This window comes from Hesperophylax consimilis, chromosome 16 (assembly GCF_061612785.1).
Source record: "Hesperophylax consimilis isolate HC1 chromosome 16, BYU_Hcon_1.0, whole genome shotgun sequence".
NCBI classification, from domain to species: Eukaryota; Metazoa; Arthropoda; class Insecta; order Trichoptera; family Limnephilidae; genus Hesperophylax; species Hesperophylax consimilis.
In genome coordinates this window covers 29,033,887-29,053,514 of record NC_142851.1, presented here as the reverse complement: position 1 = coordinate 29,053,514, position 19,628 = coordinate 29,033,887, and the positions used below count along the sequence as shown (strand labels likewise).

Sequence of the window (19,628 nt, the reverse complement as noted above, 5' to 3'; positions counted from 1 at the left end):
TTAAAGGCAAGCTCTATTATTACTAGTATAGTTGATATAAAGTTGATATATAGTTAATATATAGTTAATATATAGTATACTTGATTTATATTAATGTTATAATTTGTATTACCAAAAGTGTTTTAAAAACGCATTACAATTAACAATTTTGCATTGTTTTTAAAATGAATAAACTGAATCGATTTGAATTGAATATAATTGACTTGAATAACATATGAGTTCCTATAAAATCATTTATTTGCTTGTACTTACAATCTTAATCATCGACCGACGCGACGTGCAATAATTTATCAAGCATGTTGGTGTACGGGTATAAAAATTTTAACTTTTTCATTTTTTCTAGTTATTGCAATCACGATTCTTTATTTCAAATTTATGAATTGTAAAATCGGGCAGTGATATGTTTCTTAATATTAAAAAAATAGAATTTTATGTATATATATATATTTTTTTTTATAGTGAATACCTCACAAGAGTCCCAACTGCTCCCGTCTGGAGCCAGTGAGACTATGGCATCCCCAATTGGGGGATGTTGTGAGGCTGAAGGTAAGTGGAGAAGGGAAAGTGGAAGGTGGGGAAGTACCTGGCTATTCAGATCTAGTCACTAAACACGGCTAAAGCCATTTGGAGCAACGTTTCAATTCTGAATGGTGGTCTTACACCAGGGCGATACTGGTAGTATCTTCCACTCTGGAACGTGCCGCAAATATACTATATATTATTTTAATTAATTAATTGTGAAATAACACAAATTAATCAAATAAAATTTATTTGCGCACGCCGGGTTCGAACCCGCGACCTTCGGAATGGCAGTCCAATGCTTTACCACTGGACTATGCCGGCCGTCAAATATTATATTATATGAAAAATATTAATATTATATTGAAATTTCGGTTTTTATACCTAAAACCGTACAACTTCTTCAGAACACTTAACATTAAATTTCAATTTCTCGTCTTAATCTTTCGATCAAGTGGGTAATAAGGCTTGCTCTTCCTGTGATACTTTCTCCCAAGTCCCGAGAATATAATCAAGTTTAGGGGTAGGCCCAGGCACCATCCACCAGGCCCCAACCCTTGGTAGACAAGCCTCGCTTTATCTCAAGAAATTAATATCATACGAGAGAAAGATAAAATGGCAAAGTTAAGATCTCACAATTCATATGGCAGAGAAAATTATTCGAATTACGTCAAAGTTAAGATTAAACTTCAAGTTAAATTCTTACGAGATCTGCGTTATTTGTTTACTTTCCAGACCGAATATAATTTACGTATAATTAAGTTTGATCAGAGTAAGATACAATCATCGCCCCGTGGAACCTCTGAGGGTAGTTTGATGTATTAATATATTTTGCTTTAATGTTTGTCTACGAAGGAATAAAGAGTGGGTTTACAGTTTACATATATAAATAATGGGCCAGATGCGTAAGGGTGGAATTCGTACTATTCGGTGTTTAATTATAGCATTATCGTGATTTCAGTTATTCATTAGTGTACCTACTTAATTAATACCCACGCGTACTCTGTAGAATTATGTGCTTCTCGTAAAATAGGTACTTAGGAAGGGGGTGAAACCTTTTGCTCCCTTACTGGCCAACGTTATTAAGTACCTTTGCCGTTTATATAACAAAATAAAGATACTAAAAATCGTTGTTTTAATACACGTAGCAATCTAATTACTTACCTATAAATTTACATCTTAATTTGTCTGAACTGTAATGAAGTTTTGATGTTATGCACATTGCGATGTTGAGATTTGTCAGGATTTGATGAATCCATTATTTCCAAGATGGCTGTCAGACAGCCTAAAGTCAGATATATGAAATTTTCTCTCTCGACATCATAAAAAAGGCAATCAAAATTAGAGACGCATCTGTCGTAAAATCTTAAACTGTCAAAAATGCATATCCTTTCAAAAATACTATGAAAATCGATCACTCCCAATTGAATCTAAAATGCTAAAATGGATGATAGACATCAGGAAAACCAGCTGTCTTTCAATATATATATTTGAAATTGAAATACACATTTATATCGGGGAGACAATTCAACCCAAATGGTTTTCATGATAAATTCAGCGTATATATTGACAACGATACAGATTCTGCGAACTGAAAACCGTTTTAAAATAAAACATTTCAAAGCCAGTACACTCTTTTTGGTAGAGAACCAATACAATTTAGGAAAAAAGATAGTGCTTTCTCTAAAAAGGTTATCAAAACACTTTCGGTAAATAAATGTTTTTGTTAGAGCATCAGCTTGATTGTATGCTCTTTGGCTTCTGAAACTAACGTTGGATTGTGTCAATAAGACGAGAAAATCAGTATTTTCAACGAGGCTTGTACTTATACAGGGTGTATCAGCACGTACACGAAAGATTTTATCCAGCGAATCCTGAGCATAAATATTTTACTAAAAATGGAGTAAAATATGTATTAATCATTGTCCAATGATATATTTTTTTTAAATTAAACGCCGGGTACAATCTAGCGGATCACGTGATACGCATTCAGTCTCACTCGAACACCGTACATGCTAGAAAAAGCGTGTATCACGTGATCTGTTGCGACATGTGGCAGTGTCATTAGTGGCGAAGTCTCTTGTAAAAATATATATTTATAAAAAAAATAATTAAAATTTATCGGATTACAAAATTACGTCTACATTTTTAACTCCACATATGCTTAGGAAAAATAAGGTTGAAATTCTTCGGTGCGTGCTGATACATCCTGTATAGAATTTACGAAAACCCTATAAAACAGATAGAAATTTCTATAGGTTGCGATCTAAATCGACGGATCAAATTGGACTAAGGGTTAACACCAGGCTCACAGAATATAACCGCTTCCTTAATACAAATACAGAACATTGTGTAACAAATTTAACTATATAGCAATAATTTTCATTTCCACTAGCAAAATTAATGTAGGTAGGCATGTCAAAGCACGCGTTCTGGCTGTTCGATCAATATGTTGACTCGGCTGCGCGCGGCAGGTTAAATGTTGAATGTTGAATATAGATCAACGGACAAAATGGCCGCCGCTGTTTGCCGCCCGACAGCTGTAGACCAGGTAAACAATCATAGCCGTGTTCGGCAGCGTCCAATCAACGCTGCAGCCGGCTGTTTAGCAGAAGCCCTGATTAATAGGACCAGTCACAAAAGAGTACTTAACTCAGGACGGGGCGGCTAATCGACGCGTTTTATCGCAGATATGGCGTCGATCAGAAGATATCTGTTTAAACAAGTAAACAAGACTTCTTATTAAGGGTTGATTGAATTAATTTTGGTAACCTAGGTAAAGCTTTTGTTTCGCAATAAAAACCTAACCAGTTTTATTACATAGTTTAATTACAGACGTCTAGTGACGACGTATTTAATGTTCTGTTAAATACTAATTAATTAATTGATCTTTTGCTATCAACTTAGAATTTACTAATTATTTCTCCGTTGGGGAGAAATAATAATACAAACTCTTGTCTTTGCACGCATTTATACTTCACCATCTATTATTCCTAATTTTCACAGCACCTGCCTCAAATATTTGATTCACTTGATCGTGCCGTATCTAAATACTATAGGTATATATAATAGATACCCATATGCTCCTGGTTTTTCTTTTTTTTCCATCCATCCATCCTCTACACTCGTTTACCACTCCTGTTTCGCTCTCTTAGTGTTGGTTTTTGCCTTTTTTATGTGAATATCGCACAAGAGTCCCAACTGCTCCCAACCGTCTGGAACCAGTGAGACTATGACATTCTCAATTGGGGTATATTGTGATGCTGAAGATAGTATAGGGAGGGGAAAGTTATGTGGAAGAGGAAGGTGGAAAGGGAGTACCTGGCTATTTAAATCTGGTCCTTAAACATGGCTAGAGCCATTTCAAGCAACGTTTCAATTCTGAATGCTGGTCTTACACCAGGGTGATACTGAGAGTATCTTCCACTCTGGAACGGGTATATATCTTATTTGGTTTTAAGCCAAGCTTATTTTTTCACATAACGACCTCCTTTGCTTGAGCAGTAAGATCCTCGGAGTTTAGACGTCACGTATTCATACCGTCAGTTTGTAAATGAATATACTTGTGAAAGTGCTAATCGCTTACAAATTTATTGCGAAAATAACTCTTGGAGAAATGTTTTTTTTTTTTACTTAACCTTATTGTTAAGATAATATAATGTGTCTAGCGTAATTCCCGTAAAGTAGTTCTTTTACACAATAGTCGTATCTGAGTATTCCTAATATTAAATATTCTGAAAACGAAGTCGTTAGATTTCGTATCAGATAAACTCGTATTTAAATTCTCGTAGAAATCCGAAGATGCATGAATACCATTTCGTATTCGCGGAATATTTTCAGTTAGGGTAGTTTCTATACAGCTAGGGTGTAGAGGGTGGGGTTGCCATATTTACGAGACAAATTCGTATTTCACGCGTCTTTTACACAACTGAACTACAAATTGTCTTTTTTTTTCACTGGAGACACGCATTACCCACCCTTCTTTAATAAATGTTACGAGGATTTCGGATTTAGAACTTGAAATCTTTTGAAAATAACAGAAACTTGAAACTTTTGTTTCGAAATAAATTCAAATGATTTCACTCTACACTTCCTTGTTGTTAATTATATCTATGTATTAGTAGTTTTAGTACCAAACTTACTCTCGAATTCTCCTTTTGAATTTTGAAATTTTTGATAGTCGTAGTTAAGTCATTTATTACGGTGCTTTGATATTGAAATTCTAGATTGAAAAATTGATGTTAATTTCAGTTTGTTGGAGTGTCTAAAAATACCGCCCTAATGGTTTAACTGCGTCAGACTTGAATATTAAACTATAAAATATTGATTCTTTACTTGTATATTATGAATTTTTTTTATTTTTTCCCGAGAAATAACAATAATTTTACAGTAACAAACAATACGGTGGATATTATTAATTGATTAACGCCCTTTTTCGGGGCTTTTACCTATGAATATTAAGAAATATACATTATTTATTGTACATAACTGAATTGCTTCATTAACAACATTTTATATTTGTTTAAATATAAATTGAAGATGTCCACTGATTTGGTATAATTGTTTCCCTTCATTAGTATTCTGGACAAAGAGGAATACATATGGTAGTTAGTCCCAGAATTTCTGCACTGAAATAAATCTTGACTTCTATTAATATTGTATTATTTTATTATAAGCAACTACTTTTAATCATTTTCACCCACTTTTACAAATTGGTTGACCGGATAAAACAGAACAATAACAAAACATAATATGGTAAAATCTTAGGTTTAATTGTGTAAGTTTAGTTTTTTGTCATATAGATAGGCACCTTTACTCGTCTCGCTTTGAAGATACTTATATTAAATTGGGTAACTGGGTAAAACTGAACAGTTACAAAACAGAATACGGTTAAATAATTGGTTGGGTGTTGTTAGGTTAGGTTAGTTTAGTTGTTTATACACAGGTACATATAGTTGAATCGATTTGATACATTTGGATATATTTATAAAAAATTCAGTAACCGGATAAAACAAAACATTAACAGACGGAACATGGTGATATAATAGGTTTGAATTAGTTTCGTTTTTACCACTTTTCTTCAATGATCTGGTTTTATAGTATTCTGTTGTAATTATTAAGATTAAAAAAATGGTTTTGGCATGTAGAGCAAATGAATGAAGAAAGGAGTATAAGGAGAATATTGTATGACGCAAATGTGAATTATAGAAGTAGTCGTGGACGCCTGGGGAAGATATGGCACGATTATATGAATCATATACTTGAGTTGGGCCACGTTAGGAGTTAGAATAATAGATGAACATGTATGAAACAATGTGTGAATGAGAATGTGGCAAAGAGTGTGTGCCATGACCGAGTATTTTGGCGGTCCGTCCTCTTCGCCTACTCCTGCGAAGAAACGGCGTGAGGATAGTAAGTTAGTTAATTGCTATTCTGTTTTGTTTTGTTATTCAATCATAAAATTGATTTTCCACTGATTTATTTATTTTGTTCGCAGTGATTGTGTCGGTAATCGCATGGATCAGACCCGGGCCGAAGAGAGTGGCGCAGTGGAGCCACTGAAAGAGCACAACCTTCCCCTGAAGCCTTCGACAAGGGCCCAACAAGCCGAGAAGCCTTCGAGGAGGAAAGGTTCCACAACTGAGCGCCCCTCCAACCGAAAACAGGCTTCGACGGAGCGGCCTACCCGGATAAAACAAGTCCAGGACCTGGAGAGAGAGCAAGACTTACAGAAAGAGCGAGACTCGCAAACGGACTATCCCCATTTACCGGAACCAGTGGCTCAGCGATTATTGCTTCAGCCAGATCCATACTCGAACAACGGGGATACTTGGGACCAAGACTACAACAGGTATGAACAGAAATATTTGCGCTAACCAAGCTATACTTTTAGAAATAATTACATATATCATAGCATTATGAAACGACGTTCCGAGCAGAAATCAGAAGAGTTTGTCTATAAATTCTAAACTGATAACACTGTGCAAATCGACATGGTCAAATCACAAGCTTGTATAGAAATAAACGACAGATTTTCTGCAATTTAGGACAAACATGTATTTATTGTTGTTGCATTTAGTGTTTAGTTTTTGTGTTAAGTAATTTAGTTTTGTTATGGTGACAGCTGTTTAGGCGTTCATGATCATTGTTAAAACCAAACTATTGTAATGACGCATTAAGTTGTTTATTTTATGTAACCACAACGCTATTTTTATTTATGTGACGTTTAAAGTGATTTATTAATATTGTCGGTAAAAACCGATTTACTAAAAAAATAAATAAAAATACAATATATAGTGTTGATTTCTCCCCTTGGAAATGGTGGCAGGTGTATCTTAGTATTTTTTAATTGTTTACTCACTAGCCATTCGTTTTTCCGATTATGAAAATGATTTTTAACGTATTTAAGTCCCTATATATATTGCTTCTTTCTTGAAGATACGAAGGAGCGATACATATAGGAGAATAAATAATTTTTCTACGATTATTTATGAAATGCGAGTAGTTTCAACCCAGTTTTCATATAAAACAGTTGATGGAAATAAAACATAGTACATGCCGTCCATTTTTATTTTATTACAGTTAAATGGGTAGAAACTCGTTAGCTCACCATGGAATTACATTGCAAGCTGCCTCATGACAGTTTACGTTTAAGAGTTTTATTGCTTCAGAAAAACACATTAATTTTAGTTTTAGTCATAAATGAGAATTATATCTTAAAAGCACTCTCTAAGGACGGGTTTTGTCACAGAATCTGAAAAATTCATCAAATTTCAAAGTTGATTTTAAAGATCTCTGAAGGTTCTGTTCAAGTTCTTTCATCAATTCAGTTTTGTGAAACAACTGGCCAGTAATGATACAATAACAGAACTTGAATAGAACCTTCATAGATCTTTAAAATCAACTTTGAAATTTGAGAATTATTTTCAAATTCTACGAAACAATCCTTCCTTAGACTGTTTAAATCATTAGTATTCCCTTACAACATACAAACTGACTCTATCTGATGTGAGGAATATTGATAAATAAATAAACTTTCGTCATGAAAGAGAAGCGCCCGCTTTAACCATCTCACCCAGGGGCAAATAATTTACTTCCTACCCCACTGACATTACCTCCTTGTAATCTCCACGATCTCTACAAATTTCACATTAACTACTTATAATTCGCCGTTGTCATGCCTAGAAATTTATCTGTTTCGAGATAATAACATCATAATGGTTGCAGACGAAGCCTTATCACCGTCTCAGTAACATTACATTGCCTGTAAATCTCGTATTACGCTTGTCGAGCTTTATCTCCTAGTTAACAAACGGGCATCATTCAGGGAACCACAAACTATTCCCAGGATATATGTACCTGAAGTTAGATGCTACCCAATAATTTAATACACAATCATGGGACTGCAACCATAATTGCAACTCAATTTTTCTACTGAGACTATTCCAAAAATCCTTTGATGGAACTTTTTTGTTATTTTTTTATATATTTTGTTTTTTTTTTCTACCGAAACTTTCAAATTTTCAGTTGAACTTTTTTTTATTCTTTTTGACTCTCTTGATTCTTTCTTTGATTAAATTTCTCTACTGAGACTGCTCCAAAAATCCTTTAACTGAACTTCTTTTGATTCTTTTTGATTCTCTCGATTCTTCCTTTGATTAAATTTCTCTACTGAGACTGCTCCAAAAATCCTTTAACTGAACTTCTTTTGATTCTTTTTGATTCTCTCGATTCTTCCTTTGATTAAATTTCTCTACTGAGACTGCTCCAAAAATCCTTTAACTGAACTTCTTTTGATTCTTTTTGATTCTCTCGATTCTTCCTTTGATTAAATTTCTCTACTGAGACTGCTCCAAAAATCCTTTAACTGAACTTCTTTTGATTCTTTTTGATTCTCTCGATTCTTCCTTTGATTAAATTTCTCTACCTAAGACTGCTCCAAAAATCCTTTAACTGAACTTCTTTTCATCCTTTTTGAGTCTCTTGATTCTTTCTTTGATTAAATTTCTCTACTGAGACTGCTACAAAAATCCTTTAACTAAACTTATTTTGATTCTTTTTTATTCTCTTGACTCTTTTATGATTAAATTTTTCTACTGGGAATATTCCAAAAATTCTTTGAATATCTTTTAATTTCTTTTATTTTTGATTCTCTTTGATTATCTTGATTCTTTCTTTGATTAAATTTTTCCATTGAGACTACTCCAAAAATCTTTTGCTCCAACTTTGTGTACTTAATTTTACTCTAACATAACTACTGATTACAACACAAGCCAATTTTGAAAATACTCCAATTGAAACATTTAATTTTTAATTAAATACTATAACTTTGCGTAAACTACTTTATTTTATAAAAAAGCCAACCGGTTTCGGAAAAACCGTACTTATAATCGTAATTATAATAAAAGAGTTCAGTGCAGTTTGTCCTGAGGAAAGCACGGTTGTGCCGAAACCAGCTAGCGTATACTTATAAATTCAGATGTAGGCACGTAAACTTTGTTAGAGATTTACTCATCTCCACTTCGTAATATCACTGAAATATTCTGGTTAGACAAGAAATGCAGTTGATCTAATATTTGTTATTAGGAGGATTGCTTTTCCATTTCAGAGTAATACTTTCTCGGTAGTCATTTTATTTTCGTTTCAGAACACTTTTAGCCTTCTCCGAAAGGTTCACATATAAATGAATTTCATTCCTCGATATAAATATTTGCTGATTTTAGTCGCCATTCCAAATAAAAGTTTAGAGTGGACATGGCACTTGTCCACGCCGATGCAAATATTCGAAAGGTGTCGGGGAATAACGATTAGAGTATTTTTTTTTCAAATTCTGTTTTTTAGTTAGGGCGCAGTTTATCAGAAGAACACGTTTGATAGGTAAGTTTTTTAGATTCTCACGGCCTCTCCGGTAGATCCGAAGATGATGTCTACCGGATCTGCCCTGATGATGGACACTGCAACGCTGTCCGAAACGTCGGTTAAAGAAGGAGTTAGCGCAACACGGCATAACACCCCAAAAACAAACAACAAAAACACGTTTGATGTTCAAAATCAGTGACGTCATTGATAAACGATGCGCATGATTTGAAAACTCGACATAGCTTCCAAGATGGAAGATAAACGAACACTGAATAGGCAGGACTTACAAGCATCTTGAGGTATTCTCGAATGTTCTGAAATACTTTCTAGCCCTCAGCGCACAGAGCCTGATTCTTCTTCAGCGGCATCTCATATTCTTCCCTGAATTTTCTCAGTGTAGGGATATTTCTTTTCCAATCTACAATTTAATTCCATCCGTAAAAATGCACATGTTGGTACTACAAACAAAATTTCCACCAAAAGGACCTTGATCGTTATTTCCCGTCGCCTTTTCATTTTTTGTAGTTTATTCGTGGCGATAAATAAAATGGACACGTCTGTGTTTTCTATTCTTGTTGCCTTGATTGAGTTTGAGCCAAATGGCAAACATCTTTTATGTATTTAATAAAAGCAATTATTTTCACTTTTGAATATCACAATCGTTGAGAATCCAAATATTTAACCTTTTGTCATGATATGTCGCTCTACGCTTTTGTTATTCTTTTAAATCCTAAAAAAGATTGGTAATGGAAAACGGTATATGATATTTCACTTTATTTCTAGGAATAGCCATTTCGCCGATAAAGATTAAAACAAACTTATTGTAGAAATATTTTTTTTCGAAGTACTAATCGCAAGGGAGTTTTCCTTATTAATTATGTGAGGACTAAAGGCTTTTTTCCTTGTAAATGTGAAATATAATATTACGTCTGTACCTATGGATACCGATATTAAATGATTTAATTCGGGTACTTAATATAATATAAGCGTTACTGGTACGATTAGAGACGAGATTAGATGTCAAGGATATGAATGATATTTTTTGAAAGTTTTTATTTTATTTTAATAAAAATAGATTACTATGTATATAGCACTATTTAATCAAAATAATGGGCATGTTTCAAAACCAATTGTTTCTTTGGTGTTGCATACAATTTTAGTGATTTATTTTTATTCTTCTTCTTTCGTTTATTGTAGTGTGCAAATTAAGTGGGCTTCCGACTGCAAATTATGCCGCTACATAAGGGGCCGAAGACCGATTGGTCTCCCGCCCAAAGGGAATCACTAAAAATATTGTCTATGAATACTAAGGGAACGTCTGGGAACATGACGCCACAATGTAAATTTGCAATTTTTTATGGCGTTTTTTAAAATTTGATTTGAATGACAAGGTAAAAAAAATGTTGCTCCTTTTTTTTAGTTTTTTTTACGTAGTTGTAAAGAGAAAGAGTTGTGCAAATTTCATGATGCCAGAGCTTATCGTTGTAGAGGTTTTAGTGGGAAAATTTAAACAATATCAAATAGTGGCTCACGTGCAACAGTTTTCCCTCCTCTGCCGTAGGTTATTCCTTTCATTACAAAAAGGCCATAATCTTAACAAGTTTATGGAAATGGCGGAATTAATCAAGGGGCCTTAATCTCAGTTGATGGATGCCGCCATGATTTAGGTAATTTCCTCAGAGCAGAGGTGGCCATCAACTCAATTATGAGCCATCAACTGTCATACAGCAATCATTGATTACCTAACTTGATTATTCATCGTGTCCTATAAAGTTTTACGAGACACAACAAAGATACTGTGTAATTTTGGTGAAGCGCTTTCTGTCTGGAAACCTTTAAGACGTGTTGTTAAATTGTTTAATCAATGCATTGCTTTTTATAAGATACAATGACCCTTGCAAAGTTTTCTGGTTCTTTTTTTGTGTTTTTTGAAATCCTGCCTTTTCTCTTCTTGTGGTTGTGTTAGGTTAAGTCAGGTTGCATCAAGTAGTTTTATTTATTTTATAAAACAGAGATAGTCTACAAAGTTCTCGTGAGCACTCATTTAACAGTAAGCCTTGATAATGTTAATGAGGATCATTATGAATATACGACCATGTATCCTTGTTCCACAATGCTTCTTCCCAGGTAGCTTAGCCTTATCCCCAATAGGGAGGGACATTGGTACCATCGGTGAATTGGAGTATCTTCATCCTATTCACATTTCCAGCATCTATTATTGTTTTTCACTTCTGATAGCTGCAGTGTGTCTCGTGAGGTGATAGTGTCCCGTTAGTAGTCCTACCAGTTCTCCATCCATATTTGGTAGTTGCCTTGTTCGTCTAGGGTTTGTTTTGTTCATTTTGGAGCTAAGTATTAGGGGTTGGTGGTTTTTTACCATTATTCCTATCTGTGGTTTTGACTACTAAATATTGTATACAACACCTTATCCAATTACCCTCATAAATCAGGCTCCTCCTCCTTAGAAATCTGCGAACACACTGACGTTCTGAACACCTTTGACACTTGATCAAACCTTAGCATCGGTGATGCCCTTCTATTAACAGAAAACCTTTTTTATTTTATGGAGATTTTTTTTCGATGTTGTAATTCATATATCTTTGTTGTGTTTTGTTGTCCAGTGGCGCCGCCATGTGGGAAATGGACGCGGGCGACCGGGGCGCCGACTGCGACTGCCTGGGCCCCCCTCCGCAATTCCTGCTGCCGCCACCCCCTCGTCCCCCCCTGCTGCAGCCGCCCGACTATTTTTGCTCCGACGACCCCATCCCGGACCTGGAGGCATGCGACAATGAACCGGTAAGCGGTTACTCATGCCACCCTGATATACCTGGCAAAATATTAAGTTTTCTTTTCAGAAAAAATTCCATTATATTTATAATTCTATATATCACAATCAATGTATTTAAAAAAGAAACATTGTCGATTTTAGAAACGATCAGACATTAACCTTTCAAATGAACATCGTTAGTCAACTTGAAAATTTAAGAAATCTATCAAAAAAAACTAAACAAGCGTAATAAACAACTCAAATGAGTATATAAATATTAATTAATTCAAATTAAATAATTTTGCTACCTGTTTTATCGCTTGAATCACATCGAATTTTAAAAATGTCACATAAAATTAAAGCAAATCCAAGTTCTAAACATTGTTTACCGGAGTTACAGACAGAATGACAACCGAAGTTAGTATTTTTAATTATGAAACAGAAACCTATTTTAGCCACAATGCCTGGTATCGATAGGTAACCATTTAGAATCCTCTAAGTCATCAGCAAGAACATGACATCCCTGCAAAAACTAAGGCTGCAGACCCAGAATAAATTCTTTCGAAACAGCCATGGGTAAAAACCAAACACTCTCGTGTAGAGATATCGTAAACATTTCTTCAGATTTTTCTCGACCACACATATGCGATATACGGCGTCTTCAGGTCCTCATATCTGAGATCTACTCTTAAGAATGCTACGCACTTAGCTAAAGTAAAGCAGCCTTACAACTGCAAGGTTGAACAGCGCCTCCGTATTCAACAAAACCCATATTTTTGTGGCTGATTTGCAGATCTTTTCAATGTTAACATGAAATGTTGAACGAGCGTGTACACAATTCCTAAGTCCTTACAAATCGTCCTGTGCTTTAGAAACGTATCTTTCATTTCGTAACTTTAATTGAATTATAATAACCTGTTAATAATAATAATAAAATAATACTTGGATGACTTGTATAGCGCCGTTTTTGTGCAAAAACACCTCAAGGGCGCTGTTCTTATGAGTAAATCTACCACCATGTTCATGATGGATAAAAACTTTCCAAAATGACGCACACTCATATTCTGACGCAAACTTCAGCAGTATAGTTATTAGTTATTAGGTACAGTTTGGCGAATAGCAGCGAGACGACTCTGCATTTTTAATGGGCACTAAGTAAAGACATAAATTATGTAACCTCATATGTAATCTAAATGGAAATTGCGGAATTATCTTAACATATTAAATTATCAGTGCATTAGAATTAACTGAACCATTAAACAATAATTTAGTTAACCAGTTAGCGGTCCACAATGTTGTAGTGCGTTTTCAACAACACGCCCACATAAGCTTCTCTCTTTGTTTAAGGCGATGCACTACGTCGTGTAATATTTTAAATTGAGCCGCTATCAATAACAACCCTTACGTAGATGGCGATAAGGTTTAAATTCCCGCTTAACACCATCCGCCTGTTTTGATTTATGTAAGAAAAAAAACATGGTCAAAAAGTTCCTTTTATTTTATTTTGTGGATGTTCAGGCGTAAATTTTTTTTTTCGATCATTTTATAAGTAACTTATTTAGCCACATTATACAATAAAATCATAAATGAAAATGGGTTCTTAAGTAGGAGATTTTCAACATTAAATCAGTTTTCATAGGCCTTATACATTATTTTTTTCTGGGCTTATTTTTATTTATCTATTTCAATTCCAATTAGGTATTGGTATCGCCGCCGAACCGTTCAGTGGATAGCACATCTGTCAAGTGGTTCGCTACAAAGTTGACATAGGCCATGAGGGAAATTATTTTTTTCAGTACCTCCACCGTGGAGCTATTGTAAAATCTTCCGATACGTACCCGCCCCAGAACAGACTTTGTCTAGTGAGGCGGGTAAAGAAAATCATGTAATTAATTATCAAAATAAAATAAAAGCCCGAGTTTCCGGCACGGAAACTGTATATTCATCAAAAAATCTTTTAGGCATTCTTAAGGCCTTCAAAAGAATAGATTTTTAACTTATAACCCAAATTGATCTCACAGTTAACAGTTGTCATTTTTTTTTCACTTAAATGTTTTTTTTTCAGATTTTTCAAATTTCGCGGAAATAAATTTAATTATGAGGGATAAGTAATTATTGGCAAACTATTCTTTTCGGACAAAATAATCCATTTCCTCAGCGGAAGTGATAAATTAAAAAAGTGACTATATATTTAGATTTGAACTAAACAGCGGAAACGGCGCGCCGCGAGAAAGTGCGCGGAAAAATATTTTCCCTAACTTTGTCTTTCCCGAACGAAGTTGCTCCGCCTAAATTAATTCAATTCTGGGGCAACTTTGAAATGGAAATTCAGAATAAAATTATCCCTTGTATTATTTATGGAGTTGGCATAGTTTTTTTCATTCCAGTGCTTGAAGACAGTGGCGTTCCTTCGTGAAAAGTTTCGCCACCGGTTCTTTGGAACTTTTGTCAAATTTTCTTTTAATTGCCAAGTTTGTTTCGCAAGGAATTGATTGATGGAGTCGTTAATAAGATAGGAAGGGATAATAATGGATCCTGCGTTAAGTGAAACAGATAATTAATACCCGTTCGGGGGAGTTTTAGAATTGCCCCGGGAATATGGCCTAGTTGCTTACTCGCTTTTACTTCCCCATCTCCCTTTATATCTTTCATAATAATTCGTCTTACCCGAATTAGCTGCCTTGTACAGTGTGCAAGCTGTCGAAAAGATCGGAATTGAGTGATGGAGCGCGGATCCTGTTTTTGTTTCGCCTTCACTCGCGTACATCTGTTCGGCTAATTAATGCGCGTCAAATGGTCTACAAAGCCGAATTAATTTTAAATATTCGAGCAGTATTCTCTTCTTTTACCCTTTAATATTTTCCCCTTTTTTGTCAACAAACTTGAGCAAAGAAATTAAACTGGATTGTGCTGAAAACCTCAGCTAACTCGCGATTGATTATACGAAAGAGTATAGGTATATCGATATCGATGCCATCCCTGAAAGATCCATGAAAAGAAGTATTTTTACTTTTATGGTACGATTTATGTACGTGAAGAGATCAAAGAGTGTGTACCAAGGCAAAGGTATTTGGGGTTCATCCTCTCTGCAATTGAAGTAAAGGAGGTCTCCATGGTCGAGGGGTAAGACTCTCTACTATAAAGCTGGAGGTCGCGGATTCAAATCCCGGCATGTTCAAGTAAATTATATTTGATCGTTTTGAGTAATTTCACACATGATTTTCGTTTAAAATAAAATAAAGTATTTTTGCGGCACGTTCCAGAGTGGAAGATACTATCAGTTTTGCCCTGGTGAAAGAACACCATTCAGATTTGAAACGTTGCTTCAAGCGGCTGTTGCCATGTTTGGTGACCAGCTCTGAATAGCTTCCTCTTCAAGTCCTTCTCCACTTTCCTCTTCCCTCCCCCCTCCCTATTACCTTCAGTCTCACAACATACCTCGATTTGGGAGGCCATAGTCTCTTATGAAGTTTTACATGAAATAATGTTGGCTCGTTAGTTTTTCTAGTTCTATGAATAAATACTAATTTTAAATATATTACAAAACGAAATAGCATTGCATGAATTGGAGATTTGGCAATCAGAAATCCACTTCTCCAGTTCATTGGGCCGAAAAGCACTTATCTCTGAACACATCAATTAACGACATTCGTTAAACAAATGATACGATTGTAAATAAACTGAGCTTAATTACAACCACCTTCCCAACACCTGAAGGGGTAGCAATTTAACCAATTTTCCTTTCTATTACTCTTGTGAAACAGCCCCCGAGTAAAGCGTTGTGAGTCGTGCTAAAGCAGTCGGCAAATTACAGGTATTTAAGCCAAATTAAAGGTGGTACACTAAACACATTAGGTTCAAAGTAATTTGAATACGGCGTATAAATATCTACAAACACCTTGTTCAGTATTCTTTGATTGCCGACATCATTAGAATCTCTTTTTAATGCGTTTTCTCCCCAATGGCTTTGTCATTAGGCGTTTACGTTGGTATCAAATAGTGATTTTGCCAAGAATGTTCGTTGATTTAGAGGGTGCATAAACAAGATATTGAAACAATTATTTTGTCGAAGATTGAATTAATATTTTATTACATAATTAGCAAAACATGCAAATGTTTTTAAACTTTTTTCAGTTTTCATCAACAAATAAAATAAATGTTGGTTTTCAGGGTATCAACGATATCAACTTTGAAAGAGGGATCTTTTCCTGTCTCAGCTTCATGCAACTCAATAACTGTACTCGTATTTAGAATAATAATATGTCAAACACAAAAAAAAAACAATTTTACAACCAAGAATAGAAAACATAAGTGTTACAAAAGTATTATTTCCTATCTGCGATCATGTAAGGCGGTTAAATTCCTACAACTTTTATAACGGGAAATATAAATCGTCAAAAGGGCTGCTTTCAAATTTGTTTGGGAATATTTCCGTTTTCTCATGGGGTTTTTCTCACCAAACTTAATAAGCTCTCAAGAAAAGAGTTTGTATTATGCCACAACATTCCGGGCAGCCGAGAAGCATTCACGCATTATGTATAGAGCCTCATTACGTCTGCGGAGCAACCCCCATTTTAAGGGTAGCGAGTAGCCGAAGCGCTTTTATATAACCAGTACCGGGCTACACTTATTATTTTTCTCTCTGCCACGTAAATTGGAATGCAAATTGAAAAAATGTTTTATATTAATAACAGAAAATGTTCAAAGTACTGTAGGTGAGGGGTTTTTTCTATTTAAGAGTTTTTAGCTAAGAAAAATAGAATGGTCATAGTGAAATGAAGAAAAACCTTTTAGGAGATGCAAATAAAGGATTCATGATATTTTTTCTGTTTACCATTTCACGTAGGTAGGTACTATACATTTACCTTGTTTTTGAAAATTGTTGGCTTTTGAGAATTTCTGCCGTCTTGAAAATCTGATTTAATGAAGGTGTTTTTTTCTGTATAAATTATAGGTAGGTATCACTTTTACAATATTACCTAACGTAGGTAATATTATGAAGTCAATATGTCTTTTAAAAACCACATCAACTAAAATTTAACTCTTGTTAAATGTAAGGTTTACCATCAAAATTAACGTACATGTGTTCATTCAGAAGGGTAAAGGGATGGAAAGGAAGATTGCATTGTCATCTACAACGAGTCTATCTGCTGTGTTTCAGTTCGATCGAATGTCGGGAACTGGGTTAATTTTCACTTTTAAGATTACATTTCCCTAATTCATTCAATAAAGAAAACAAATTCGAAGTGCAGGTAAATGTATATAAAAATAAATTGTTTTTGTTTAGAATTCGTGTTAAATGATGTCATAAATTTTGCTTTCCATCTCGTGATATGCGTATTATAATAAAAATAATATGCCGTTCAACTTTATTCTTTGTTCACATTACATTGAACTTACTTGTATTTAAAATAATACATTCGATAAAGCGAAATTCTGATATTTGAATCACCTTCGTGGGGAAGTATTTCAATTCCAACATTTACCTTCATAATCCCTGTGGGTTCTTGCTAACACCTGCGACTCTCAGCAAGGGATAATCTCACGCTGAAGAAATAATTGGGAAAGTGTTGAATACCACAAACAGATATCGAATTTAATCAATAATTCACGATAGTTAATGTTCAAATTAGTAATGGCTTCGATATTTGCCATGAAGTACGCCTTATATTTTAAAATCCGTGAAAACACATTCTGTCTCTGTCTAACAGCTTTTTATAACGTGCGTAAGTCAACTACGAATTTATTTTTTGTTTATTTATTTTTCTTTAGTTATTTGCGCGTTTAAGTTAAAAAATTACTAATTATAACTAACATACTATTTCATTTTATTTTGCTTAGTGTATTTCTTACAATCTATTTGTAGTGTTGTGGTTTGCAGTAGCGGATTATAATATTTCATCCTTTTATAGAATAAACCGTTTTGTGTATTGGCTTTAACCTGTTTTGGTCTTGTGATTTAATTGCACGTCTTGTGTTGCGTCTGTGAGTGTCCTCGATGTAGGCATATATTTCTTAAGTATTGTGGTGACAGGTTGTTTATTATTTGTATGTATAAATATCATCGCGTCAGCATCTGTTTCACTGTTATCCATTTAAGCTCCTTTTACATTTAAGTTAATTTGAAAATCTATTTAACCTAAGTTTTCTTCTTGCTGATTGCTCTATTTTCTTTATTATTATTCTTATTGATATATTTTCTTCATTCTTATTCTTATTGCTCTAGAATTAAAATTAAAAAACTTTTTCACTTTGTTCCACTTATTTATTATTACCAGGACCGGTTTCATCCTACTACGGACATTTTCAGACTGGTAGTTGAAACTCTTGAATTTGAGTTCAAATTAACAAAATAGAATCATTCATTATATATAAACAATGTTGTATACCCCTGCCTAAGTTTGTATAAAATCAGTAGCATAAGAGTTTCAACTACCAGTCTGAAAATGTCCGTAGTAGGATGAAACCGGTCCTGGTAATAATAAATAAGTGGAACAAAGTGAAAAAGTTTTTTAATTTTAATTCTATTACAATGGAATTCCACCACGAATTAACAGTGCAAAAACTAGACTCTTATTGCTCTATTTTTTTCATTCTTTTTCTTATTGTTTTATTTTCTTCATTCTTATTCTTACTATTCTATTTTATTCATTCTTATTCTTTTTGCTCTATTTTATTCATTCTTATTCTTATTGCTCTATTTTCTTCATTCTTATTCTTACTATTCTATTTTATTCATTCTTATTATTTTTGCTCTATTTTATTCATTCTTATTCTTATTGCTCTATTTTCTTCATTCTTATTCTTACTATTCTATTTTATTCATTCTTATTCTTTTCGCTCTATTTTATGCATTCTTATTATTATTGCTCTATTTTGTTCATTCTTATTCATTTTCAACCGTAATTATTAGTGTTTTGTTAACACACATTTGTTAAGTTTGTGATGTACTATTTGTTAAACTAAGATTGCAACCACCACTAACTAAGAACCCACCATCACTAAGTAACAGGTGCAAATTTGCATAAAATGGATGGTGTTGCAAATTTTAACGCGTTTAAATACGATCATGATAAAACTTTGTCACTTTTTCTACTAAAAATGATGATTTATATAATTTTAACTTCAGAAAATTTACGCAGTAATTCGGCAATATTTCACCCAACGACACTGTTATTTCGCTTTTAATGAGAAATTCAACCTGATAATTCTCCTCACCATTTATCTCCGAAGAAGCAACGTCGTAAATATCGAAACGTAATCAAAATTTATTCCCCCGGGTCGGGTCGTAATAATTAGTCATTTGTTTTTCATTTCGGAACTTTTCCAGATCTTTCAGGAGTTTCAGTTTTGGGGGCGGAAGTGTTTATAGATCGTTAAGCCAAGGCCTTAACTGAAAGTGTAGACTCGGATGAGAAATGCTGGTGGCAATTTGAACAGTCAGATAGCCTTATCAAGGAGTGGTGGGGATAAATAGTCACTT

General features: G+C 34.1%; 1 protein-coding gene across 1 annotated transcript in view; it reads left to right on the top strand.

Annotated features, from left to right (window-relative positions):
• pxb (putative Hedgehog signaling attenuator pxb) overlaps positions 1–19,628 on the top strand; it is a 667,281-nt gene that overhangs the window by 406,527 nt on the left and 241,126 nt on the right. Inside the window, exons 5-6 of the mRNA XM_089641132.1 lie at positions 6,017–6,370; positions 12,000–12,174. Of these exons, the coding sequence (XP_089497258.1) occupies positions 6,036–6,370; positions 12,000–12,174 (510 nt within the window). The 5' untranslated portion in view covers positions 6,017–6,035. The remainder of the gene's footprint in view (positions 1–6,016; positions 6,371–11,999; positions 12,175–19,628) is intronic.